Raw genomic sequence first — 27,946 nt, forward strand, 5'->3', positions numbered from 1 at the left:
TTTTAAAACACCTCTCCAGATCAAATATCATTCAAATAATTTGAGAATTGTTTGAATTTTTGTAATAAAATTTTGTTATAATTTTTAAGGTCGCTTTTTTACAACTCTGTGTGTTTGAGGAGTGTGGTGAAAGTGGTTTGAAAACTAATACATATAAACAAAATGTTACCAATACATGCATAGAGTTAGGTTTTTTATGACAACCGACTTAGGTTTTTTTTGACAGCGTTTCACTTCTTGTTATTATTCTTTGGCAAGGACTTTGAAATACCTATTATTTGCTCGTATAGATTGATTTAGCTTATTTTCTATACCAAGTATAGCATAAAAAATTTAACTATATCTGACATATTGATCCAAGATTTGGATAGGTAAGATATGTGAGGTCTTCGGAAAGTTGATTTCAACCAAATACCAAGAAACGGAAATCGGTGGGTCAATAAATGCGCTACTTTTTTAATTTCCTCGCTCTTAACTGAAAGGTCAACACTGCCCCTATCAGCAGGCATCTGTCAGTTGACTCCTGTCAACAAGCTGCGTCATTTAGTTTGTGTCTGACAGCCATTGATAGCAGACTACTTCGTGATTTGAGGAGAAATTGGAAAAGAGTTAATTTCGTCTGCTCATTAAGCATTATTTTTTGCGGAAAAATGCAACACTCAAATAAAGGCATCAATTTCAATGGTAAAAAAGTGTTTTACGGAATTTCGTTGTGACCGTAACAGCACGGAAGATGCTGGACGCCCATTTGAGGTCTCTACAACCGAAAAAATCACGATATGCTGTTGGCTGATCGGAAATGTCTCGGCGGAAAGAGATTTGACTCCAAAGATGAAATCATCTCACAAAAAATACCTATTTTAATGACATCGACAAATCTTATTTTTTGGAAGGGATAAAAAAATTGGAGAAACGTTTGACAAATTGCATTGAGCTTAAAGGAGACTATGTGGAAAAATAAAATAATTTTTTATCCAAAAGCATGTGTATCACTCTATTAGAATCCAGAATATATTTACTTTATAACGTCGCAAATGAATATAGTAGAAATTTCAAACAAAATTACAAACTATCTACTCATGGTGATGGGTATAATAAGACATTACTTCAAATATTAGGACATCGGAAGCTTTTCGAAATATATTTTCCTACTTTTAAGATATTTGAAAGCTCTTCAAATGGATCAGTTATGTTCGGTGCAGATTCCCTGTGATGGTCTGTCCAGATTTCAGCAGATCATTATAGATAGGACCCTTTTGCTCACACCAAACACAGCATTACCTTAGCGCCATGGATATTTGGCTTTGCTGTCGATTCGGCTGGTTGGTCGGGCTTCACATAAGATCTCATACGCTTTGGGTTATCGTAATGGAACCATTTTTCGACGCAAGTAATGATTTGGTGCAAAAATTATTATCTTTTGTAGCGCTCAAGCTGCATTTCAGACATACAAGGTCTCTCAGCTTCAATCTGCTTTTGAATGAATTCTGCTGCTTGCAGACGTTTTGAAATTGTTGATTCAGTAGCTCTTGTTGAGTTTTACAACAATCTTCATGGAGTAATGCCTAAAATTCTTGGAATTTATACTTTTTGCTTAACCTGGGTGATCTTTGTCTTCCGTGTCAAAATCATCACTTCTGAACCTCACAAACCATCTCGCGCGATAGAAAATCGAGAATTGTATCTCTTCATTTCTTTCGAAAACATATAATTCAAAAGAAGAACTTCAACTGAAACTGAACTCCATGAGCTAGTTAGTATTTTAAAGAAACGTCTCATTCTTTCTCCTGGACATTCAAAGGAATTTTACATAACTCCTGTTAAGAATTGCAGTTTTGAGTTTTGGTGTTGACGGAGAAGTCTGTAGTTTGGTGAGAACTGTAGTCATAAGCTAGCGAATCCACTCTCCAGCTTTAAGGAGTAATGTATTAATAATCGTAGAGATTCTTGCGCAAGTCAGTAGATATATTGAAACACTTAAATGTATGCACTAAGCATTTAAAATGCCAGTAACTATTTGTTAACTTTAACTGTTGAGAATGTTGTACCAAACGGCTCTAACTTTTGCCATAGTTGAATCGGTTTGCTGGAATATTTTCCAATTACTATCCGAAATTTTAGGTTTTGTGAATAGAATGTTTTCTTGGATGTCACTGCAATAGGGTCTTTAATTAGAATTTGAGGGTTGGGGTAACCTGATTTCTGATAAATCAGAAGAGAGAGAAGAGGTCCACTTTCACTACAGACTAAAAACATCTTGGTTTCCTAATGTAAATACTTCAAAATTGTCATCTGTAGGCTGTAGTTCCATATTCAGTATCTTTGCCCAGCCCGAAATAGGTACCAGTGAGAAGTTTTATGACCCTATTTCGTAATTTCACTTTCTGGTTTAAGTAGGTAGCGTGCAAGAAAGATATCTGCAAAAGACTATCTTAAGAAACACCAGATTTTCTATACCTACTCCCTTCGAACATGTGGTGATAATTTGATGTTGAGGTTAAAAACGTTAAAAACGTTACGATCGATGACCGGGTACTGGGTAATTTAGACATTTATGTCGTCGATTTTCATACCATCCGAAACTTTGGAGACATCTTAGGTGGTAAAAATGTTGAAGTGTGTCGGATAGAGCGATGTTCCAATTGTTTTTAAGGGAAATGTTCTTTTCACTTTATAGGGCAATCTGCCTTGACAACCTGTTTACACCTGATGATCAAAATGCAGACTTTTCTCTGGACGAGGAATATCCTAAAATCCGAACCATCGCTTTGAATAATATCGAGGTTTTGGTATGATTCTGAATAAAAATTTAACATTAATATAATGAATTCAGTTTTCCCTATTCTCTACTAATACTTGATTTGGTATGAAAGGAGATATCAACGAAATCAACCTAGTCTACAATTCTTAATGTGTGTCAAGTTGATCACACTCCTTCCGTTTTATTGCAGAATTCTTGAATGGATGGTTCGCTTTGTAGGGGGATGTGTGGCTTCCAGATTCATGATGTGTTTGTAAATATTACGTAGATTTACGGATAATCTTTAGTTTGAGCTCGTTAAACCCTGAAACTATGAAAGTAATTCACTGTCGTTTGTTTCTTAATGAGTTGACTGAACAGTTAAACATCAATTGTCATTTAGGAAATGTTAAGATGAATGAGCTAGCTTTATTTGACACAATCTTATATATCGGCCGTGGATTGAAGAGTTCTTAAATCAAATAATCATCGGGAGTTTTACTAGGATAATCAGACAATTATAAAGGGCTCTATCAGCCTTGTTTAATAACTGCAAACTTTTTCATTGAACAGCATTCATTGCGATTAGAGATTGGTTACACAGACTTCTGACATAGTTTTGGGCATGCTATATTCCATTCAATTTGGAGAGCTGCTTTTCAGAAGAAGTTATCTGAAAATAATTTTGATCCATAAGCTCTAAATTGTATGTCAAGTTATGTTGTTCTTATAAAAGCTGTAGATCTCATGAATTTGTTTAATAATAATTGCGGCAATTTGATTACATGGACATTTTCCAAATATATCTTCATCGTTATAGGCCTTCCTATAGGAATCTGAATTAATTTTCTTGTATATTTCAATTTATTTATTGATAATCTGTAAGCCAATTTAAGGATCGTTCTTCATCAATTAATATTCTACGAAGGATGTTGTAACTCAAAGTAATGAGAAGCATTCCTCTCAAAACCCGAGAAACAAGGCTTTAATGATTGTCATTTTGTTTCGGAATGGAAACATAACTTTTCAGTGTTCCTAGATCATTAATTATCGATTTTTAATCCCCTGTATGTTTCTACTACAAGCTTGGACAAGGAGACGACTGTAGCGACATACAAGGCAATTGGTCGCTCTTTTCTTAATTATGCTGCCCCAGTATGAAACTCATTCCTTAGCACCCTATGACGAGGTTTGCAAACGGCCTAGAATAATGCTCTCCGGATCGCAAATGGTTGTGTCAAGATTACGAATGTAGATCATCTACATGAGGGGAGAAGGTTATTGTCCGTCAGCCGAAATAATGTGTTGTTGAAAAGTCAGTTCCTGTTGGCATGCCATCTGCCGAGTCAATCCAACCATCAGATTCTGTTGCAGGATCCCTTTTCCCGACACATCCGGAAGAACGTCGACCGATTGTCGATTGATTGCAAGTGCTCGAAAAACGTTGCATCAAACGGTGGTCTCTGAAGAGGCTACAGATGCAATAGAGTTCTAAATGAACTCCTCCCTACGATCTTGGATAGTGATAGACAATTACACAGACATTCAAGATCCATATTAGCACAATTAAGAGCAGGTTGGTGCACTTTCCTAAACTGCTATCGAGAACGAACTGTTCCTGGCACTTTAAAGCTTTGCCCCGGATATCATCAAAGTCCTCACGACACTTTTCATTTATTCAATTGTCCCTCGATTTCTCCAAATAATTAAAAATTTATTGTTATAATTTCAGGAAATAACTACAAACCTTAGTAAATTTTTGTCTCTGTCAATGATTGCAAACAAATTGTATTGTCCTTATAAATAGGTTTCCACCGTTAGCACTTCATGTTAATTTTTTGTCAACCAAACATTTGTTTCAACTCATTAAAGCTTTTAAGCTGTAATGTTTATGTGAATGTCTTAGAAAAGCAAACACTCTATAGGAATTTATGTAAAAGCTAGTTTTAGCGCAAAAGCTTTTTTAGTCAAGCTTGTAATTAAAACTTTAAGCAATGCAAAAATCATTAAAACTGTAATATTATTTCTCATTTAGACGCTTATACACGAAGGCGGTTTAGTGCCCAAGACTCTGTATAAAATGAACTCTTTGGAGGAGGAAGATCATCAGGAACATGCCAGCAAAACGGAAGGCAGCAATACTAGTGGCCTGGGTAATAAACAGCATTTACATCAAAATCTTTATAAAACGGTGGAATTGAAAACTGGTTATACACATGAGGTGGTCATAAAGAATTCAGATCCGAAAAGTGTTTTAACTTGGGATTTTGATGTAATGCGCAGTGATTTACATTTTACGTTGTATAGAGTGACCAAGGATTTGCCGGAGAAACATGGTAAGAAAGGCGATAGGGAAATGTTTGATTACATTTTTATTTAATGATTTTTTTGTTTTATTACAGATCTAGCGGTTTCCTTTTTTGATTCTGGAGATTTTCAAGAGGGTGTCAACTATTTCAAGGAAGAACCCAGTTTGATATGTCACAATAAGGAGAGTGTGCAGGTGAGTTTTGTAAAAAAAAAGATTTTTTGGGAAATTTTTTCAAAATTTTTATTTAATTTCTTTTATAGGGCTCCCATGTTATGAATCACAAAGACAGTTATGTGCTGCATTGGTTTAGTCCCAGCTGTAGCTCTGAGGGAGCAGCCCAATTAAATTATTTCTATGAAGTTTTAAGTTCGGCCAACTATCGTGGCTCCATGACCAGCTTACAGTCGGGCTTCTCTTCAAACTCAGCCGCCAGTTCTTGTCAAAGTCGATGATATGAAGCCAATAATGCTAATCAAGACAATGGCGCCTTAGATTTAATGCAAATGCCAGAACATCATCATCAGCTCAATTCAGGAACTTTAATGGAAAAAAGTCTGAATTAAGTTTAATTAAATATTTAGTTAAATATTTTAAGAATTTCTCAAACTATAGGTTTTGTTTCAACAATTGTGATTTATTTTAAAATGTTTATACATAAATTTGCTTTAAATTAATAACGAAATCTTAAATATATAAGTTGAAAATGCCAAGCCCCTATTAACTTATCTACAACTTTTACTAACACAAAAGACCAAAAGCTACACTCACAACAATGAAATTCATACGAGTAGAAAAACAAACCATCAACAATAAATTTGTTAGAAATATTGTTTAAAAAAAACAAATTCCATTTTAAAATGGTTGTACATGATTAAGGCATTAATAAAACCATACATACGATTTTGAGGAACATATTTTTAAGGGTCAATTGTTTAAATTATAAAAGAAAATATAAATAAAATGCTTTAAAAACATATATAAAATTGTAAAAATTAAAACGAAAATTGTTAAAAGAGATACAAGTTTTTTGCCAGGCCTTTTTTTTAAAAAAAATATTTTTCTTTTATAAAAGCTTTTTATAAACAAATTTTATATAAAAATCTCGTTAAAAACCATATTTTAACAAATTACAACTAAAATTTAAACAAAGAAACACAACAAATTTTATTTATTATTGACTTAACAGTTTTAAGTTGCTATATTTTTTAGGAAAATGCTTTACAGTTTCAAATAAGATTACTAAATCTCAATTTTAAATATATATTTAAATTAACGAAAAGAAATGTAGATTTTTTTATAATATTTAAAAAGTATATTTATATAGTTTTAAGTCTTTTTATTAAAAAAACCCTATATTAACTTAATAAAGCAGTTATTTATAAACAAATACTAATTTATAATAATATATAAACTATATTATATATTATACCTTCTCTATAATGATTTCATTATGTACAATATTATAAACAAATTTTTAGCAAAAACAACAGAAATTACAACATATAGCAAAAATTGATAAAAAAAACCGAACATATAAATTACCATTTAAGAATTTTAATCAAATGTTTCATGTTAATTAAGTGTATAAGTAATAAATTATAAATCAAGCAGAACAAAATAGAAAAAATTATTGGTTTTATTATAAAAAATAATCAAACAGCTCAATTATGAATAAAAAATTCCGCGGGAGTTTGTTCCCCGGGAGATTTTTTCCCATTGAATTTGAATAAGAAAAATGAGAAAAAACAAGTAAGAGTGCTATATTCGGCTGTGCCGAATCTTATATACCCTTCACCAAATTATACTTCAAAATTTTAAATATTTTTAGGTAAACAAAATTTAATTTTTTTTCCAGTTTTTTTAATTTTTTGGAAAAAATTTTTTTTTTTTAAATTTTAAAATTTTTTTTTTTAAATTTAAAATTTTTTTTTTTTTTAAAAATTCGGGTTCAAATTTTTTTCCCGATTTTGACCCATTGTAGGTCCAACTTACTATGGTCTTATAAACGTCGTTGCAAATGTCTTTGAAATATCTATCATTAGATATCCATATTGTCTATATTAATGTCTTAGAAATCAGATATAGGTAAAAAAATAGGTCAAAAATCGAGGTTGTCTTGGTTTTTTCCTCATATCTCAGCCATTTGTTGACCGATTTTGCTGATTTTAAATAGCAAAATTCTCGAAAGCATGTCTGACAGAATTATTGAAGATTTGGATCCCGAAGATATCTGAGGTCTTCAGAAAACTGATTTCAACAGACAGACGGACATGGCTAAATCGACTCCGCTATCTATAAGGATCCAGAATATATATACTTTATAGGGTCGGAAATGAAAAATGTAGAAATTACAAAAGTAATGACAATCTTATATATACCCTTCTCACGAAGGTGAAGGGTATAAAAACTCCGGGGGAATTTTTATTCATAATTGGGCTGAAAAAAGGAGGAAAGTTTCGGAATTCGAAACAATTGCTAGACAATTCAAATCCAAAACAAGTTAGAGTGCTATCTACGTTCGGCAATGACGAATCTTAAATACCCTACATCAGAGCATACTTTAACCCGCCAATTAATGAAAAAAATAAATTTTTTGATGAATAAAAAATATTGGTGAAAAATCAAGGTAATCGTCGTGTTTTGGTTATATGTATCTCATACATTTGTTTGCCGATTTTCCTTAATTTTAAATAGCAAAATTAATTATTGCTAAAATCAAAATCCTGAAATGTATTTCATCCTTTGATTACTGGTTTGCTGCAGGTAGACAGACCTTATAGCGTACCCAAATGGGGGTGGTTTTCTTTTATCTTTTTTATTCTTTAACATTGTTTTGTTTTTATCAACAAAAGTAGCGTTGTATATTTTTTGTATTCATTATAATTCCCATTGAGTTAATAATAGTTCGTGGATAAGTAGTTTAGTTTTGGTTGTGTTTAGTTATCGCTTCTCGGCCTTATGGCTAAGATCAAAGTGTAGTATCTGTTCTTATCAGCTTAACATCTGATAGATCCTCCATCGGAGGACAACAAATGTTAAACTGATTTTTGGAAATAGACGGAGTGTTTAGGGGCTTGCTCCACCTTTGTCGCGGGTTGGCCCGGTATTGCAGTACCGCCGGGATTTCGGCCCAAATTAAATAATCAATTTCAATTACTGTTGTAGAGTTTAAGAAAATCTTTGATAGTTTTCTTTAAGGGCAGTTTTGTTGCCGATATATCCAGTGATTTATTTTTCCGATTTAAATAAGTTGAATAATTTTAGTGTTGACCTGAGGCAAAATTCAATTAATAAAAATCAAGAGTTTCAAAAATAATAAAAAAAACTACTGTTGAAACTCATCATTTGGAAGGAAAAGACCTCGTAGAACTTCTAGAAGACAATCAGCCCAATTATGAATAAAAATTCCCCGGGAGTTTTTCTCATTTTTCCTATTGAAATTTAATTGGGAAAAACTCCCGGGGAACAAATTCCCGCGGAATTTTTTATTTATAATTGGGCTGAATAATAGCTAGAGGAGAGTTTACCCAGGGTTATTAATACATATTCTAAAATTGGAAATTAATTCTGGAACTCGTATTCATTTTTCCAAAGAACATTTAAATTGGTCGAGACAGAAATTGTATATTATATTACTGTTTTCTTTTCTAACGATTCCAAATAAAACTTAAGAGGCGTAAGACGGATACCTACAACAGTGATAATAAAAAATCCAATAAACAACACTAGTTAAAATGTCTATTAATCACAAATTGTAAACTAAATTAAGTATACTCAACTGCAGTGCATTTATCTTGGGTTAAAGGTTCAAATATTTGACGAAATAAGCGGGATCATTAAAAACGTTTCAAATACATTATTTTTCATTCACAATACAATGGAAACTTTTCCAAATATTAATTTTAAGGTCACAATCCAAAAACATTCAATCGTCTCCTTTGAAATATTTTGTCATTCCCTTATAACCACATCTGATAAAGCATCCTTCGAGGTATAATTTTGAGTACGTACTAGGGATGCCAAACGGGACTGGGTTTTACAAATCCCGGGATTCGGGATTTTAGAAATGTAAATTTTTCGGGACTTCGGGATTTTAGTTAAACGTCAAAAACATCAAATTCAACAATAAAAACTATTGATTTCATTAATATATTTAAGTAAAAATATAACAAATCAAAAACTAATGCATTAAATTAAAATAAATGGTCCATGATTTCCCCTAGCTCCACACAATTGTCCCCCGGAGTATTGTTTGAGCAGTCATAAATATCTTGATTATGCGGCAATCCTTATAAAATTTTGCACAAAATAAGTTGTAAGTACTCTGAAATTATACTGTAGAGTACTGCGGAAATCGGACTATATTTTCCCCTAGTCCCCTTCAGAAAATAACTTGAACATACATTTCGTCAATGCAAATGCATGCTGCTCCCTGATTCAAATGAAAAAATCTGGCTGCGTTTGGATTTGAAGCGAGATTAGTATTATAAATATGCTGAAATTTTGCTTTCTAAGTATTTTGGGTGCTTCAAAAATCTTCCTAAAATATCAAAAATCTCATAATATTTCGGGATTTGTTAATCCCGAAAAATCCCGGGATTCTTTTTCACAAATCCCGGGATTCGGGAAATCCCGATCCCGAAAAATCCCGGGATTTTCGGGATCGGGATTTCGGGATTGGCATCCCTAGTACGTACCCATAGGTTTTATATGGGTACGGGTCACCCTGTTGAAGGTGTTTTTTTTTGTCACACACATAAAGGTTAATAATAATTTTAAACAACTACAATACAAAAATCTCATAAAATATGTAATAAATTTTCTTTTTAAAACAAATTTGCTTCAGTTTATTCCTTCAATTTAATAATAAACACGAAATACCTACATATCTGGCAACACCAATGCAATGTTAAATAAATACAAAGAGAACAAAATGATTAAAAACAACAAAAACAAAGGGGAGCAACACAAAGAGAAACTAAACAGCTGTTCGAAGAAGAGCAAAAGAACGAATAAAAATAACAAAACAAAACTTAACAAACCTACTGAACAGGTCAATGAATGAATAATAATTTTTAACTACAAAAAACTCTACATTGAACATAAAAAACTATTAAACAACGTGTAAGCGCAAGGAAACAAACATTTTAATTTATAGAATTCAGCTGTATGTGCTAAATTTTTGATAATTTTCGCAAATCAATTTTCTTCGAAAAAGCATACGTGTTAAAATCAAAGAAAAGCAACAATAAAAAAGCTTACCGGTTAATATTGAGTAAAACGATTAAAACAATAAATAGATTAGATTTTCTTTTAAAAAAAGTATAAATAAATATTTCACGTTAATAAAAACAGCTAATAGCAATTAATTCATAGTTTTCTTAGAGCTGTTGGACAAGTCGGTTGGTTAATTTAGTTGTAATTTTTATTCAATAAACAAAAGCAACGAATATAAATAAAAGGAAAATGGTGCAATTAAATGAAATTGACATGTAAGTGTTGCCATTTAACGTTTTCCCAAGAAACAGCAAATAAAAACAAGATAAAACAGTGAAAAGCTTTGATAGCAATAAAGTTTTAAAACGGACTTTGCTTGTCAACAAAAAAAATTCAGAGAATGTCTTTCAGCAAAGCATAACTCGAAGTTGGAAAGAAATTTTCCACTGAATTAAATTAATATAAAATGTCTAATTCCAATATATTTAAATCCTGGTATGAACAATATTACAATTCTAGTGATGGTGCTGATATGGTTGATTCGCAAACGTCTCAAAACATTTTGGAAGACAAGAGCATTTTTCCTGTTTTCAAATCTGGCCCTTTGAAAGTGTATCGTGAAAAATCCTCCTTCTGTCACAAACGTATGATTGTATTGTTGGAGGGCGAGGAGCACATACGTCTTAAGGTGAGTGTTCTTAATTTACAAAAATCAAATTTAAAATATTGTTTAGTTTAAGCAAAATGTTTAAAAAGAACAAAGTCCATTTGTTATTGCTGTCTCAAGTTCAATTGTATAAAAAAAGTATTTAATCACTTGTCTGGCGGGGAGTGTACCCATGTTATCATCGTCTAAAAGTATAAGTGCAAATTTGTATAACAAAGAGTCCAAAAAAAGGGAAATTAAAAAGTGAATTTTTGATTAGATTTCTTGTACTTGTACCTTTACTTTATTTTTGTCTTTAATCGTGTAATTCTTGTTTGGAAAGGGGGTATTATGATAAGCAGGGGAAATGTTATCAAAATATTGATAATTGATGATAAGAAAATAAAGCTAAAGAGAAGAGCGAGAAATCTGACAGCTACTTACTAACCTAATTAACACTAAAAATACCTTCAATGTTTTCACATTTTATTAGTATAATGCTAATGTGAAAGTGTTTGTTTTGCTTAATTAAGGTTTGGCTTGAATTAAACTCAGCTGTTTTTTTTTCCAATTTTAGCACCATTAATAGCTTGGAAAATATATACAGTGAGTGAAAATACAATGGAACCTTTTTGAAAACTTTATTCCGTAATTTTAGTTTTCAAAAACATGTTATTTTACCAAATATTACCAACAAAAACTTTATTTACCTAGTGAGCTAGCAAGTAATATTGAAGCTAAGATAACTACTTATTATTTGACTGAATTATTTGAAAAAAAAAAACAGAAAAACCAAGTAAGAGAACCGTATTCGGCTGTGCCAAATCTTATATTCCCTTCACCAAATTTTACTTTAAAATAATTTTTTTTAATATTTTTAGGTAACAGATTTTAAAAATTTTTTGAAACATTTTTTTTTTTCGAAATAGTTTTTTTAAATTTTAAAAATTATTTTTTTTTTGTAAAAAAAATGTTTGATGAAAAAAAAATTCGGGTAAAAAAATATTTTTTCCGATTTTGAGCAGGCCAAAAATCGAGTTTTCCCGGATTTTTCATTATTTCTTAGCCATTTGTGGGCCGATTTTAAATAGCAACCGAGTCGGTTGCTATTCCAACTCTCTTAAGTTGTTTGAATACGAAGTGTGGTATTTTGAGTCCACTTTTAGACTCTCTTAAGTTGTTTAAAAACAATGTGTTTGGTATTTTTAGAAACTTGGTTAACCCATGTGAAGCGTTCCTCGTTATTTTTTGACACAGAATTTGTAAGTTGAAGCTTTTGAATAATATAACCAGCTACATACTCTAAGGTTTCTTCTTGTTAACTTATCAGCCTGTCTTATAATTTCCAATTCTGAATCATTTTGTTGTAAACAAAATTTGAACTCAAATTTCGAGTTTCCAGTTTTAATAACTTCGTTATTCTTGGCTATTATATGTATTTCAATTACCTAGTAAATATTTTCCAAACCTATAAATTGAATGGGACTTGGTTGATCTTCAAAACCCCCTTTACCTCTCATGGTACAAAAAAATGTTTTCCATGATATCTTGATTTAATCGACTACTTATTAAATATTCGATTGATTGTATATTTTATAGTTATTGGTACAATTATTTTAGGAATTTTATAATCGACTTTTTCCAGGTATAATTATTTGACTTATTAGTGCAGTCATCCTATAAAGTACATTATCTTGAACATCAATTTGTTTTTCATAGTATCGAATTATTTAAATCTAACCAATCGTTTACCAAATCAAAGATTTCTGCGGTGTTAATTGCTTTGTATATTTCAATACCGATAGATAAACATCGGCTAATAGCACTGGCCATAGAGTGAGAAAATAGTTTTGCAGTATATTTAACTATTTGCTTACTACTACATTATTTTAAGACAGTTTAGGATTTGAATTATAGTTTCTGATATAACCAATGAGTTTTTAAAAACAATTCCTTCTTCAATATCTCAAAATAAAAAGTGATTTCTTATCAATTTAAGATGAGGTGGTTCGGCAAAAACGAAAATAGGGTCTATCTGATTTGTGGGATTTACAAACTTAAATAAATCATTTTAAGATAAAATATTAATATCAAACTGAAAGATATCAGTTTGTGTCATGGCCTAACCGACAGAAATTTATAAATTTTATTTGTTGTCAAATGTTATTTTAGCGGTAATATTAAATTGAACATGAACTTAAACAATTTATAAATAAAAACTGATTAACCATTTAATGTACCAGCGGTTTTATTAGTGTTAAAACTGCTACTTGCACAGCATGAAATAGAACTCACAAACTTGTGTATTAAACGATTCGTTGTTTAAACAAAATAAATTTAAATACATTATTTAATATACTCCCAAGTTCATTGACTTAGTATAAGCAATTAGAACACGTCATGGGGACAAAGTCTGTACCAGGAAAAATAATTTGAAACGTTTTGGACTTTGAGCTAAATTAGTAGATGTTAATTAAATAAACAAATAAATTTGTTTCGGAAAATCGATAAACAATTTTAATTTAACCACAAAATGGAAGAAGATATTCAATTAAAAATCAATTTTAAATAAAAACTTTAAATTATTATTTTTGCTTTTAAAAATACTATTTTCCCCATCTTCCCATAAAATAAACAATTTTAATTTGACATTCAATTTATTCGGAAAATCGATTCAAAATATCGAAAAATCTTCTAAAACAAACAAAAATTTTAATTATTTCCTGCTTTTAAAAAAATACTATTTTCTCAAGCATCTGGAAACACCACTTCATCTTCTACAAGAAGTAAGCTGGTTTTAATTAAAAACATGAAATTTATTATTTACCGCCCGAAATCCGTAATGGGAAATCAGGCTTTACAAAAAATTTATTTTAGACTCATTAGAGTGCTCCTCTCCACGGAAATCTTTAGTAAAAGGCGAAAGATTTATTCGACAACTGAAGAGAAGCCAGAGTAATTTTAACAACCAAAAAATTTAACTCATATACACAATTTAATACAAACTAAATGAGAATTATAAGAAATTTTGTTTACAAAAGCCACAATTTAATGCAGTGTTAAATAAAAACACATGCAAACACAAGATAATTAAAGATGTAGTAGGTAGTTGACGACAGATTTTAAAGGGTAGTTAAATAGGGTTTCTATAAAAGAAGTGGGGGAATTTGGGAGAATTATAAGAATTTTTAACACTGAAAGTATTCCCAAACAATTATTGGAAGAAAACTAAAATTTATGAATATGAGGTGAAGTGATTTACAAAATAAGCCCCTAAGATTGAGACACACTAACAATTGTTGAGCTATTTTGACCAACTAATTCAAGAATTAATTTATTTTCCCAAAATGGGAACGGAAATAGTATTTTAATTACATTGTCCATATTTATTTTAATTAAACATTGTTCTATGTAGGGGTTTGTTAATTTTTGTTTTAATAATTAGCTTTGAACTTTGTACAATTTTAAACACTAAATTAGTTAATAATATCTGTAATACTATGAGTTTATTTTAAACTGATTAGATTAAGCAAACTCCTAAATATTGAGCCTAGAAAATAACAAACATTTCAATTACAAACTTAAAATAAATTGTTAATAAATGGCAATTTTATTTATACAAATTTCATCAATAAATCCCCTAACACTATTACTAAACACATGCAACTAAACTCTCACTAAATATCCGCAAAATGCGAATGTCAATATAAAGCAAATGTTAAAAAAAAGAAATGTTTATTTTAGTAGACGTTTGTAAAAGGGGATGACAACAAAAACAGCAACAAGTAGGTAGACGTCATAGCGTTAATAAATGGTGGTTGTTTTCTTTTTTTGTATGTTCTTTAACATTGTTCTGTAATGTTTTTAGCGTTGTATCTTTTTTTGTGTTCATTATAATTCTCATTGAGTTAATATTAGTTCGTAGATAAGTAGTTTAGTTTTGGTTGTGTTTAGTTATCGCTTCTCGGCCTTATGGCTAAGATCAAAGTGTAGTATCTGTTCTTATCAGCTTAACATCTGATAGATCCTCCATCGGAGGACAACAAATGTTAAACTGATTTTTGGAAATAGACGGAGTGTTTAGGGGCTTGCTCCACCTCTGTCGCGGGTTGGCCCGGTATTGCAGTACCGCCGGGATTTCGGCCCAAATTAAATAATCAATTTCAAAATTATATAAAATGAAAAGAAGAAATAATATAAGTATTGTTTTAGATGATAAAATTAGTTTTTAGATCTTTTTTAAGCGGGTTTCTCGATTTTGAAGTTTTTGCTGTGTAAATTATTTTTTATCCCGGGAATTTTGCCATTTTTTCACTGCCCGATTCCCGCGATTTTTAGAATCATTCTAATTTCTTCTTCAAATCCATAACAAAATAGCTTCAAAAATTTATTGAATGATTAAATTTTTCTTCAATTAAAATCTAGTACAAAAAGGTTTAAGAAATTTTTTCAATTAATTTTGTAATTGATTTGATTCAACAAAGTTTGAATAAATTTTGTTAACTTAAAATTAATTAAGTAAACAAAGGCTTTGAAATGAATCTAAAAAAATAAATTAGGAGTGGATTTATGGAATGAAAGGCTGACATTTTTTAATTAAGGATTAAGATTTTAGAGATATAACATAAAGTTTTTATATGAAATTTGGCTATAATATTCCTAATTTACAGTATCATTATATATGTATTTCGGAATAGCTGGGTACCCGGGAATATAGAAATAAATTTCCCGGGAATCAAAAAAGGTCGGTAAATTAAAAACACTAATTATGCCATAACTTTGCTATATTTCCATGACTTTGGTGCACTAGTAAAAATTTACTATTTATTATTATTATTTCTCATTAAAATTATACTTTGACACACAATATTCCATTAAACAATGTAATATTTACTAGATAGAGCAGGCAATTTTCTATAAAAAATGCCAAAATCAATCCAAAAAAAGCGAACAATTTTCTATAGAAAATACTTTGCTTTTTAAGAGACCAAGCCATAGAGAATTATACATAGAGACGAGACACTCACTCCGATTTGTCAAACAAAAATACAACAAATCATATGTCGGATACAACAACCAGAGATAGGTTTTTGACAACAGACTTAGGTTTTTGACAATTACGTCTCGTCTCTATGTTACCCTATGGACCAAGCAGTTTTCTATAGAATATTCCTGTATCTTTGAGAGAGCGAGCAATTTTCTATCGAAAACGTCTTGCTTTAATTGCGAGGGAATACTTTGATTACTTTTAATCTTATTTTATTTTGATTATTTCATCTTTTCAGCATCGTATTTGGAATTTCATGGAAAAACATGCCGACTTCCAACGTGAACCTGAAACACCATCTCTGGAACGTCAACGGCAGTTGGCCAACAAGCGTCAACATTTGATGTACAGCCAACAGTTCTACGGTTTAAATGAGTACATTGCAACACCCCATTTGTCTTTGGCCGTTGGCCAGGCTATGTTCAGCTATGAATTTAGTTTTTCCGTTAAATACTCCCTCTCGAACGGCATGTTCCCCAGCACTATTTTAACCTTGGGCACAGAACGTTTGAGTAAATATGCCGGCAAAATTGCCCGTGGAGAAATTGTAGGTGCTTTTGCTCTAACAGAAATTGCTCATGGTACAAATGCTCGTGGTATGCGTACTCGTGCCACTTATGATAATAAAACTCAAGAATTTATCATACATACACCGGACTTTGAGGCTGCCAAATGTTGGGTGGGTAATTTGGGTAAGACTTGTACGCATGCTGTGGTCTATGCTCAGTTGTATGTGCCCGATGATAAATATGTGGGTTTGAGTGCTTTCTTGGTGCCCATAAGAGATGATCGTACATTGTTGGCTTTTCCTGGTGTTACAGTGGGTGATTTGGGTGAAAAGGTGGGCTTGAATGGCATTGATAATGGGTGAGTTTTGTGGGTTTATAATCTATCTATCTAAATTTTTAATAATTTTTTTTAATTTTCATATTTCAGATTTGTCATGTTCAATAATTACCGCATACCCAAAGAGAATCTCTTGTCCAAGACTGGTGACATCGATGAACAGGGCAACTACAGCAGTCCCATTAAGGATAATCGCAAACGTTTGGGTGCCTCTTTGGGTGCTTTATCCTCAGGCCGTGTTAATATTTGCAATTTAGGTTATGTGGCCCTTAGCAAAGCCATGGTTATAGCCACACGTTATTCGGCTGCCCGCCGTCAATTCGGTCCTGACGAGACTGCCGAAGAATGGCCTGTTATTGAATATCAATCCCAGCAATATCGCCTATTCCCCCATTTGGCCACCACCTATGCCATGCGCATTTTCAGCATGTGGTTGGGCATCAAAAACGTTGATATGACCACACGCTCTATGATGGGTGAGGATACCTCTGCCGTGGGCATGGAATTGCATGCTCTCTCCTCGGCCGCTAAACCCATTTGCACCTGGGCGGCCCGTGACGGTATACAAGAATGCCGTGAAGCCTGCGGTGGTCATGGTTACTTGAAATCGACCGGCATTGGCGATTTACGTAATGACAATGATGCCAATTGTACTTATGAGGGTGAAAATAACACTTTAATACAACAGGCTTCCAATTGGTTGGTTAGTTTGAGACGTGCCCGCTCTAAATTTGATGATATTTCCCCCTTGGATTCGGTGACTTTCTTGAAGGATATGGATCAGATTTTGAAACAAAAGGGTGAAGAGAAAACACCACAGGAAGCCGCTTGTCCTCATAGTAAGTGGGATTTTTAATTATTTGTTTGCAAGTGAAAATGATTTTAAGTTTGTGAGGAATTTTGATATTTTAAAGAAATTTTAGGATAGTTATTAAAAAATTTCATTTGAACCGGTCTAAAATATAGACAAATTTTAAATTTGTAAGGGAAACTTTGAGCTTATGTTGAATTTTTACTTAATTTTCATTAATTAAAATTGCTGTTTTATTGTTGTTGACAAAACAAGTAATTTTCTTTAAAAAATTTAGCTTTTTTCAAAGATCAAGATATTTTTTTTATTGAATTTCTGAGATTCTTAGCAAAATAAAAATCTCTTACTTATGGATTTTTGAAAAATATTTGGGAATTCAAGTTTTTCAGTGGTTTAACGAAATACAGTTCAATTTTATTTAGAAAACTTAAGAAAATTAAATTCCCGAATTAAAAATAAAAATCTCCTAATTAGGGATTTTACAAAAACAATTGGGAGTTCAAGTTTTAAAGTTGTTTTACATATAAAATTGTTTAAAAAAAATTACTTAATTTTTGTTTTAGCAAAAAAAGTTAAATTTTGGTAAAATAATATTTCCCCAGTAGGTATTTTTTGAGTTTTTAATAGGATTTTTAAATGTTTTGCTGTGGTGATTATAAAAATTATAGGCAATTGCGGGTTCTTGCTTGTTATAACATTTTTTTATTTATAACTTCCATTTTGTTAAAGAAAAGTTTAATTCCTTAAAGCAAAATAAAAATCTCTTATTTGGGGATTTTATAAAAATATTTGGGAATTCAAGTTTTTCAGTGGTTTAACGAAATTTAGTTCAATTTTAGTTAGAAAACTTAGGAAAATTAATTTCCCAAACTAAAAATAAAAATCTCCTAATTGGGATTTTTTGAAAAATGTTTAGGAATTCAAGTTTTAATGCAGTTTAACAAATAACACATTGATTTGAACGATAAAATATAATGAAATTAAATTCCCAAATTAAAAACAGAAATTTCCTAATTGGGTATTTCACAAAAACAATTGGGTATTCATGTTTTAAAGTTGATTTACATATAAAATTGTTTAAAAAAGATTACTATTTTTTTTGTTTTAGTAAAAAATTAAATTTTGGTAAAATAATATTTCCCCAGTTAGTATTTCTTAATATTTGTGATAGGAATTCTTTATATTTTGTTTGAATTTGAATTTTTAAAGATTATAGGGAATAGCTGGTTTTACTTTGTTATATATTTGAATGACCAATATTTTTCTCTCTTCCAGGTTTACTTAAGGCTCTTAGCTGGCTGATGGCCTACCAATTGGATGTAACTGTCAAACGTGTAGATGCCCTTAAACGTCAAGGTCTTGATGCCTTCGAGACCCGCAACAACATGCAAGTCTTCAATGCCCAACCCTTGGCTCTTATCTATGGCGAACGTACTATCTATTATGTCTTCTATAAATTCGTGATGAACTTGCCCCAGTCTAATGAAAAGAATGTTCTGCAGAAACTCTTGAGTATGTATGGTGCTCATTTGGTTACAAAACATGTGGGCATTTTCTATCAAGGTGGATATTTCCGTAATAACGAACAAATTGAGCTGTATCAAAAGGCCATATTGGATTTATTGCCTGTATTGAAGAATGAGGCAATTACTTTGGTGGATGCCATAGCACCCACAGATTTTATATTGAATTCTCCACTGGGCATGAGTGATGGCAATGTAAGTTTGTGAAAAAAAATATTCTTTGTATGATCTTATGATTTTTTGTTTTTTATAGATCTACTTACATTTACAACGTGCTGTTTTGTCGGCTCCTGGAGTCTTTGAACGTCCCGATTGGTGGCGTGAAGTTACTTACAAGGAATATATACCAAAGGCTAAAATGTAAAAGAAACTTATTATAAACTAACTCACTTTTATTCATAATGAAATTTTTATTAAATCAAAGGTTTGTAAAACAAATTTAGTATGGAATTTTTGTTTTATATATATAAATCTTTGTTAGAATATTAATTTCATTATGAATAATAAGTTAAATCAAAAAACATGAGCTAATTAACACAATTTTATAATTCATTTTTTAATTAATTAAATTAAAAGTTATTTTAGTTCATTTTCTATTAAAACTAATATTTATAAACAAAATATTAGTTTCAGCTTATTTAACATTGATTTTTTCGTTAAAAAATTTTGTTTCAAATAAGTTTTATTGTTAAATTTTTTATATAAATTTGCTTGTTAAGGATTTGTCCAGTTTTTTTTTTCATGTGTTTATGAGCACAATTTTATATTTTGTATTTTTAAGAGGTGTTTGTGCAAAATTTGTTTTAAATTTTTAGTTGATAAGTATATTTTTTATTTAGTGTACAAATACAAAACAAAACTTAGAAATAAAACAATTTTTTTACAATTATAATATGTACTGTGTTTCTATTATTTTGCTATTCTGGGTTCTAAATTAGGATTTAAGGAAGTATTTTAAAGAAATTTTATAGAAATTTTCAGGTTGATGCTCTATAGAAAATTGCATGCTCTATAAGAGAACAGTTTAACTTCAAAATTTCAGTTACAAACTTAAAATAGTTTTCACTATCAAACAATCCCACTTACTATGAGAATAGCCTGACTAATGAGTATTTTCTCTTCACCCATTTGTTTTAAAATCTGACCCAAATCCTTTAAGGAAGTCACCGACTCCAAGGCGGAAATATCATCAAATTTAGAGAGGCTACGTTTTAAATTATAGAACCAGTTGGCATAGTAGGCGGGGACCAAATAGACAATATTGCTATGATTGATATTCAATAACAGGCCATTCTTCGGCAGTCTCATCAGGGCCGAATTGGCGGCGGTTAGCTGACTAATGTGTGGTTATATGTCTTTACTAAGGACCACATTAGTTAAATTACAAATGTTATTACGGCCTTTCTCAAGGAACATTCTTTTCATTAGACTGTGGCAAGTTCATCACCAATTTATAGAAGACATAGTAGATACAACGTTCGCCATAGATAAGAGCCAATGGCTAGACATTGAAGACTTGCATGTTGTTGCGGGTCTCAAAGGCATCAAGACCTTGACGCTTAAGGGCCTCTACACGTTCGACAGTGGCATCCAATTGGTAGACCATCAGCAAGCTAAGAGCCTTAAGTAAACCTGGAAGTCAGACATTTTTAATAAAAAAATCACAAATAAAAACCAGCGATTCCGTACAATCTTTAAAAAATCCACCAACCAAATGATAATGAAAAGAAAATTATTTTTTCTATGCAATAGTAATTGCTCTTTTAAAGAATTATGGATTTTCTTTACAAAATGTTTACTGTTCAAAGGATTCATAGACTTTCCATAAAAATTTCATACTTTTTGAAAGAATCTTAGAATTTCGTTTAAAAATAACTTGATCTTTGAAGAAACTTAAAGGTTCGAAAGAAAATTACTTGTTTTGTCAACAACAATAAATTTTCCATTGAAAACTTTAGCATAACCTCAACATTTTTTCACAAAATTAAATTTAAACAAAAGTTTTGTTCGGTAATGAAAACCCATTACTATTCATTAACTATTAAAAATTATTCATATTTTAAGAGATGATGTTCCAATGAAAATTCGTAATAACTATCCAAAAATTTCGTTAAAAACTGTCATTAAATACAAATCCAACATAACCTCAAAATTTCCCTTACAAACTTAAAATTATTTTCACTTGCAAACAAAGAATTAATATGAGGACAAGCGGCTTCCTGTGGTGTTTTCTCTTCAACCTTTTGTTTTAAAATCAGATCCATATCCTTTAAGACAATGACCGAATCCAAGGGTGAAATAACATCAAATTTAGAGCGGGCACGTGTCAAACTAACTAACCAACCAATTGGAAGCCTGTCGTATTAAAGTGTTATTTTCACCCTCATAAATACAATTACCATCATTGTCATTACGCAAATCGTCAATGCCGTTCGATTTCAAGTAACCATGACCACTGCAGGCTTCACGGGCCACCCAGGTGCATATGGGTTTAACGGCCAAGGAGAGAGCATGCAATTCGATGCCCACGTCAGAGGTATCCTCACCCATCATAGAGCGTGTGGTCATATCAACGTTTTTGACACCCAACCACATGCTGAAAATGCGCCTGGCATAGGTAGTGGCCAAATGATAGGAAGAGACGATATTGCTGGGATTGGTACTCAATAACAGGACATTCTTCGGCAGTCTCATCATTGCCGAATTGACGGCGGTTAGCTGAATAACATGTGGCTATAACCATGGCTTTTCTAAGGGCCACATAACCTAAATTGCAAATGTTAACACGACCTAAGGATAAAGCACTTAAAGAGGCACCCAAACGTTTGCGATTATCCTTAATGGGGCTGCTGTAGTTGTCCTGTTCATCGATGTCACCAGTCTTGGACAAGGTATTCTCTTTGGGTATGCGGTTTATTTAACTAACAAATCAGAAATATAAAAATTTAAAAAAAAAATTTTAAATCTTCATGTTAGATTATAAACCCACAAAACTAACCCATTATCAATGCCATTCAAGCCCACCTTTTCACCCAGATCATCCACTACGACACCAGGTAAAGCCAACAATATACGATCCTCCCTTATGGGCACCAAGAAAGCACTTAATTCCACATATTTATCATCAGGCAAATACAACTGAGCATAAACTACAGTAGGAGTACAAGTTTAACCCAAATTACCCACCCAATATTTGGCGGATTCAAACTCCGTTAGATGTTTGATCTATTATTGGGTTTTATTATCATAAGTGATTTCAATTTTCAATTGAAAATTGTAAAAAAATTTACAAATCTTTAAAATTTTGGGAAAATTTATTAATTTCCAGATTTCTTTAGTAATAAAATAAAAACTACTACAACAATTGTTTGAGAATTTCAATCTTTATTTATAAAAAAGGTTTTTGTAAGTTTTTTTCTTCTTAAATTTTAATAAATTTCCATTAACTTTATTAATAAAATTAAAAAGTTTCTTTTTGGCTTGTTACATATAAAATTGTTCAAATAAATTAATATTAATTTTGGGGGATACAATAGTGATATTTGTTGATAACTTATAAAGAAGTTTGTTTTTAATATTTTTACTTTTGTTACTTCTTATTTTCTTTACTTTTTTTTTAAATAAATAACTAAATTAGTATGTTATTAAATTGGTTTGTTTGTTACTTAAATATTTGGTTTAACAAGTTGGCTATTTACAGTTTTACTATGTTACACACAATTCTTTAATTGTTAAGGTTTTTAGTTTAATTAATTTTTAAAAAAATAATAATCACAGTCATACATAATATTTAAGGAAAACAACAACATTTAAATTTAAAGCACCCAGTTTTTGAAATAGGTTAAAACAATAAAAGAAATAAATTAAAGAAACTATCTACTTTTAGTTTTTAAAGAAAATTGGTTAAAATCCCTAAAAGTAGCCAGTATATTACACAGAAAATTAAAGTTGTGATTCCTAAAAGTATTATTAATATATTTTGTAAGAGTTCTTTAGGATAAAACCAATGCTAGGAAATTTCTCCGGAACCAGACTCAGGGGCAAAATAGTCTTGGGCTTCTATAACAATATCACCATCTTTTATAGAAGAAGTAGAAGCAGAAGTAGTGGAAGATGCTGCTGTACTGGGAGAGTTTGTGTGCGTTTGTGTTGTGCTAGTGCTAGTTGGTGTTACTAATTTCTCTATATTGGCTAAAGTGTGCTCAGTTTGTTCCAGCATGGGTATTTGTTGGGGCAAATCGCTGGTGGCCCATAGATACAAATCTAAAGTCTTTTCTGTACAATCTGCTATGAAACGCACAAAGGGTCGTATATCACCATCGTTAGCCAGTTGCAGATATTGATAGTATTTGTGCCTGTAAGCAAAAAAAAAATACATTAAGTTAATTCTCTGTTTTAAAGAAAATAAATAAAACATACCTCTGCTGCTTTGGTATTATGACGGGAGGATAACCAGCCCTCATTAGTAAAGTATTCATTAATAATCTAGATGTCCTGCCATTGCCATCAATAAAGGGATGTATGTGTACCAATTTATAATGAGCCAAAGCCGCATGTCTAATTGAGAAAATAATAAATATTCCATTTAAAGCTTTTTTCAGAAAAGAAAATTAATTTTTTTTTCAGAAAAAGCTTTTTTAAAACTTTTATCAGAAAAAGCTTTTTTAATACTTTTATCAGAAAAAGCTTTCTTTAAAAAGCTTTTTCAAAAAAGTTGAAACTTTAAAACATTTTTTGAAAAAGCTTTTTTAAAATTTTCACATAAACTTTTGTTTTACTAAAAACAATTTTTTTTTATCAAAAAAGCTTTTTTTAAAACTTTTTATTAAAAAAGGTTCTTTTAAAACTTTTTGTCAAAAAAGCAATTTTTAAAACTTTTTTCTTAAAAAAAACTAAATATTTTTAGCTTTTTCTAGAACTTTTTTTTAACTTTTTATCAAAAAATCTATTTTTAACTTTTTATAGAAAAAGATTTTTTTAAAACTTTTTATCAAAAAAGCTTTATTTTAAACTTTTTATCAAAAAAAAAGTTTTTTTTTAAAAAAACTAAATATTTTTAGCTTTTTCTAGAACTTTTTATCAAAAAATCTTTTTTTAACTTTTTATCGAAAAAGCTTTTTTAATCTTTTTATCAAAAAAAAGTTTTTTTGAAAACTTTTTATCAAAAAAGCTTTTTTAAAACTCTTTATCAAAATAGCTTTTTTTAAACTTTTTATTAAAAAAGATTTTTTAACTTTTTATCAGAAAAGCTATTTTTCTTCTACCAATCTGTTTTAATTTTTGTTTTTATCAAAAAAGTTTTTTTTTACTTTTGGTTTGAAAAAGCCTTTATTTCACTTTTTTTATGAAAAAAACTGATGATTACCATAAAAAAAGTTTTTATCTAAAAAAGGCTTTTTAGGAGATGATTATAACTCACTTTATGGGATGCAGTGACAACACCTGATCCGAATTTAGCCAATTTTCAAAATGTCTCATTAGTATAGACAAATCTCCGGGTCCTGGCGGCACATGACCGCCCACATAAACCTGAGTACGGCGAAATTCACCACCTTCTATAGGATCCACATGACCCAAAACACGACGATGTATATCCAAAATATCTTTCAAAGTAATTTCCATTCTAAAAATAAAAAATATCGTTAAATTTTAATTTGCATGACTCTTTTATCCCCTTACTTATTCACCAAACTGGCATTGATATATTTCATGGCCAAATCTAAACCCAAAATTTCATTATGTTCATCTATGGACTTGCCATCGACAGCAGTGCGAGTTTCCAATATGGATCTTGTCTGGGCCAAAGTCATGGTATTGCCTTCTATGCCTACCGAATGATAGATGTGCTGGAAATATGCCTCTTTTTTAGCTCTCCTCAAGGCCGCATTTGATTCATGTATACCAGAAAGGGCATCACGTTTACGATCTAACTCCATTAAACGTCTTTCGTCTATAGTTTGCACTATGCCGGCAGTACGCTGGCGATTAGCCAAAGCTTCAGAATAACTGGGATTTATGGTAAGAGCCTGAAGGAAAAACAGCAAAAGTATACTTTAAAAAATAAATTTTGAGAGGTTATTGCCTTTTCTCACCTGAAAATAATATTGATCTGCCAGCACAACATTCCTCTGCGAATGTTCCAAATATTCTCCATAACGCAACAGCACCTCCGGATGTTTAGGGGCCAAAGCGAAAGCATGTTCAAATAATTTCTGAGCCTTATCCAACTTACCGGCCTTATACATATCCATAGCTAGTTTCAAAGAGCCCAAAGCCTCCTTAACATTGGTATCTTCCTTGGGTAAATTGGCGACTGCAGCACCACTTTCCCCATAAAATTCCTTTAAAGCCTGCTGTTGATCCTTCTGTATCACATCAGCATATATAGCAAAATCATCTCTAATTTGTAGATAATGATCAGCGGGTAAATGCTGCAATTGTCTATTATTACCCTGATACCAGGGATAATGATAGTACACACAAATAGCCAATATGCCCGATAGAAAGAATACCAAATGGTAATAGGATAATTTTAAAACCAGCTCCTTTTTGGGCTCTTTTATAAGGAAAGCATTCATTTCCCTGGCATAAGAGGGGCGTTTGTCAAAAGCTATATTGTTTGCTTCTTTGCTGGTGGTGTCTCGATGAGAGTGTCTACGTTGCTTTGTCATGTTGGCTGTAATTTAAATTCCACTTCCGTATTTGTTTACAAAATTCCTATTAAGTTTTTTTGTTGTATTCCTTTTAAACCGGCATTGTCTGCTTATTATAACTTTAAATTACTTGAGTTTTTATTATATCCTTAGGTTGTTATTGCAGTTTTTTAATTTTATCCATATTAATGGGAATTTTTTAATATTTTGCAAAAATTTTATAAATTTGGTTGTGGTATTTACAACAAAACTGACGTGTATTATTTGCTGCTGGCATAGAAAGTGTGTGTGTTTGTTTTGATAGTGGGTGAGAAAGAGAGAGAAAATATTTTTTTACAAAACAGCTGTGTTTTGTTATCATTGTACTTGTTGTTGTTGCTTAGGGATGGTATTATTAAATGAACATGTAGTCGATAACACAGAGATGCCAGCTGGTTAGAAAAAAAAAATAACGGGTAATTTTTTTAATTTAATTAAAGAAAACGTTATTTTAGTAACATTTATGTATTATTTACTTAACAATCACCTTTAGAATGTAGTTTACATTAATTGTATGCGTTTTATTCTCAAAAAAGTATAAATTCTTTACTTTATACAAAATAAAATGAAACGCAGGCTTTTTGAAAGATCAAAAATAGAAGTAGGGATAAGTAAAATGTTCTATAAATCAAATTTGAAAACAATAATATGAAAAATATACAGTGGATGGCAATATAATGGAAACTTTTTTTGAAAACTATATTCCGTAAATAGATTTTTTAAAAATTTAGTAAATTTCCATAGTTGCTATTTAAAATTGAGAAAATTTTCACATAAAAGGCTGAGATATAAGCCAACATCAATTTTTCAATTTTATTCCAATTTTTTTCATAATTTTTTTTGCATCAATTTTTTTTAACCAACATTAGTTTTCACCACTTTGACCTATATAAAATTTGAATATTTGAAAAGTTTCCAAATAAATGTATTGGCAACCACTGTAATAATTGGTAAAATATCATGTATTTGAAAACTGAAATATGAAAAGCATTTCAAAGGCCTTTTCAACTTAGAAATTAGGTTCGGCAATGGGCCATTTTCAGAAAAAATACTTTTATGAATAAAATATGAAAAATCTTGAAAACCCCCTATAACTAATATCTAGATAATGATAATACCAAGACATTAAGCTTTAACGTATAGTACTACTCTGTATGTGCTCGAATTCCAGAGATATAAGCCTACTTTTCGCTTGTTTCTATAATTTTTTTTGCACATATTTGCAATATGGCAATATTGATACCATCAAAACAAAAAATAACGGTATTTTAAAGAAAATGTAACCAAAAACAGTGATGCCATCTTGTTGCTTTAAGCAGCATTACAAAAAATTAATGTTTTTCGGTTTTTTATGGAAATTTTATCATAAAGAAATATAAAGAAACGAACAGTTTTTCCATAAGCAACTTCTTAAGACTTAAAAATAATTTTGTTTATACTTATGAGAAGAATTTTAAAATATTTACAATGTAAGTAACAACGATATATTTAAACATCTAATGTCACTTTATTAATTTGAATTTTAATGTGACTTAATAAATTCTATGTGATTTTATTATTTCACATTTAATCTATCAATCACATCGCCATCTAAATACATAGAATTATCTATAAAAAATGTTAATAGAATGATCTCAGTTTTAATATAAAACCAAAAAAAAATTTGTGTTAATTTTTATAATATTCTGGATTTTTTGCCACAATTAAACTGACTACTAATAATATTATCACGTCTTTCAAAAGAATTTATACAAATAATAAATTTAGAAAACAGGTCTAATGATCTAAAGATTTATCAAACATTAAATTAAATGTTATAGAATTTAAACCAAAATTCAAATGAATCACAAGCCGGTTGGTTGTACAGACAAATTTTAACTGATTTAAACAAAAAAAATATAATTTGGGGGACTGCTGTTAAATTTAATGAATGAAACAGCATTTGTTTTGATACAAAAATATAATTTGCAAAGAACATGAGTATGAATAATAAATAAATGAAATAAATATTATTTTTAAACAAGTATTAAACATTGATGACCTTAAATTATATACAATTTCTAAGAGCATAGAGAAGGTAGTTAAGACTCAGGTTTATGACGCACCCTAATGT

General features: G+C 30.6%; 3 protein-coding genes, 3 non-coding genes and 1 pseudogene across 7 annotated transcripts in view; 4 read left to right on the forward strand and 3 right to left on the reverse strand.

The window, feature by feature from the left end:
- Window positions 1–6,007, forward strand: part of retm (real-time) — a 47,546-nt gene extending 41,539 nt beyond the window's left edge. The window contains exons 5-7 of the mRNA XM_065501240.1: window positions 4,776–5,076; window positions 5,143–5,243; window positions 5,312–6,007. Of these exons, the coding sequence (XP_065357312.1) occupies window positions 4,776–5,076; window positions 5,143–5,243; window positions 5,312–5,503 (594 nt within the window). The 3' untranslated portion in view covers window positions 5,504–6,007. The remainder of the gene's footprint in view (window positions 1–4,775; window positions 5,077–5,142; window positions 5,244–5,311) is intronic.
- A 1,986-nt stretch (window positions 6,008–7,993) lies between these two features.
- LOC135952758 (U2 spliceosomal RNA) lies at window positions 7,994–8,190 on the forward strand. The gene has a single exon (XR_010576122.1). It is a non-coding gene; the product is annotated as a U2 spliceosomal RNA (small nuclear RNA).
- A 2,197-nt stretch (window positions 8,191–10,387) lies between these two features.
- Acox3 (Acyl-CoA oxidase 3) lies at window positions 10,388–20,033 on the forward strand. 2 transcript variants are annotated; one of them, XM_065501244.1, is made up of 6 exons: window positions 10,388–10,543; window positions 10,788–10,956; window positions 16,200–16,828; window positions 16,898–17,646; window positions 18,894–19,336; window positions 19,395–20,033. In XM_065501244.1, exons 1-6 carry the CDS (start codon window positions 10,518–10,520, stop codon window positions 19,503–19,505), a joined length of 2,127 nt encoding a protein of 708 aa, XP_065357316.1. In that variant the 5' UTR covers window positions 10,388–10,517; the 3' UTR covers window positions 19,506–20,033. The 2 variants fall into 2 exon arrangements, with proteins under 2 accessions (XP_065357316.1, XP_065357315.1); XM_065501243.1 differs by lacking the exon at window positions 10,388–10,543 and having other exon boundaries at window positions 10,699–10,956.
- LOC135952767 (U5 spliceosomal RNA) lies at window positions 13,748–13,873 on the reverse strand. Its single transcript, XR_010576129.1, has one exon. It is a non-coding gene; the product is annotated as a U5 spliceosomal RNA (small nuclear RNA).
- On the forward strand, window positions 14,871–15,067 carry LOC135952752 (U2 spliceosomal RNA). The gene has a single exon (XR_010576116.1). It is a non-coding gene; the product is annotated as a U2 spliceosomal RNA (small nuclear RNA).
- Window positions 20,034–20,546: 513 nt separating the features above from the next.
- LOC135950845 (peroxisomal acyl-coenzyme A oxidase 3-like) lies at window positions 20,547–22,922 on the reverse strand (annotated as a pseudogene).
- Fic (FIC domain protein adenylyltransferase) lies at window positions 22,506–26,040 on the reverse strand. Its single transcript, XM_065501598.1, has 5 exons — window positions 25,234–26,040; window positions 24,821–25,167; window positions 24,561–24,764; window positions 23,561–23,698; window positions 22,506–23,496 (listed from the first exon to the last, which is right to left on the reverse strand). The coding sequence occupies exons 1-5, from the start codon at window positions 25,810–25,812 to the stop codon at window positions 23,151–23,153; spliced, it is 1,614 nt and encodes a 537-aa protein (XP_065357670.1). The 5' UTR covers window positions 25,813–26,040; the 3' UTR covers window positions 22,506–23,150.
- Between the last annotated feature and the right edge of the window lie 1,906 nt (window positions 26,041–27,946).

The sequence above is a fragment of the Calliphora vicina genome, chromosome 2 (assembly GCF_958450345.1).
Source record: "Calliphora vicina chromosome 2, idCalVici1.1, whole genome shotgun sequence".
Classification (NCBI taxonomy): domain Eukaryota; kingdom Metazoa; phylum Arthropoda; class Insecta; order Diptera; family Calliphoridae; genus Calliphora; species Calliphora vicina.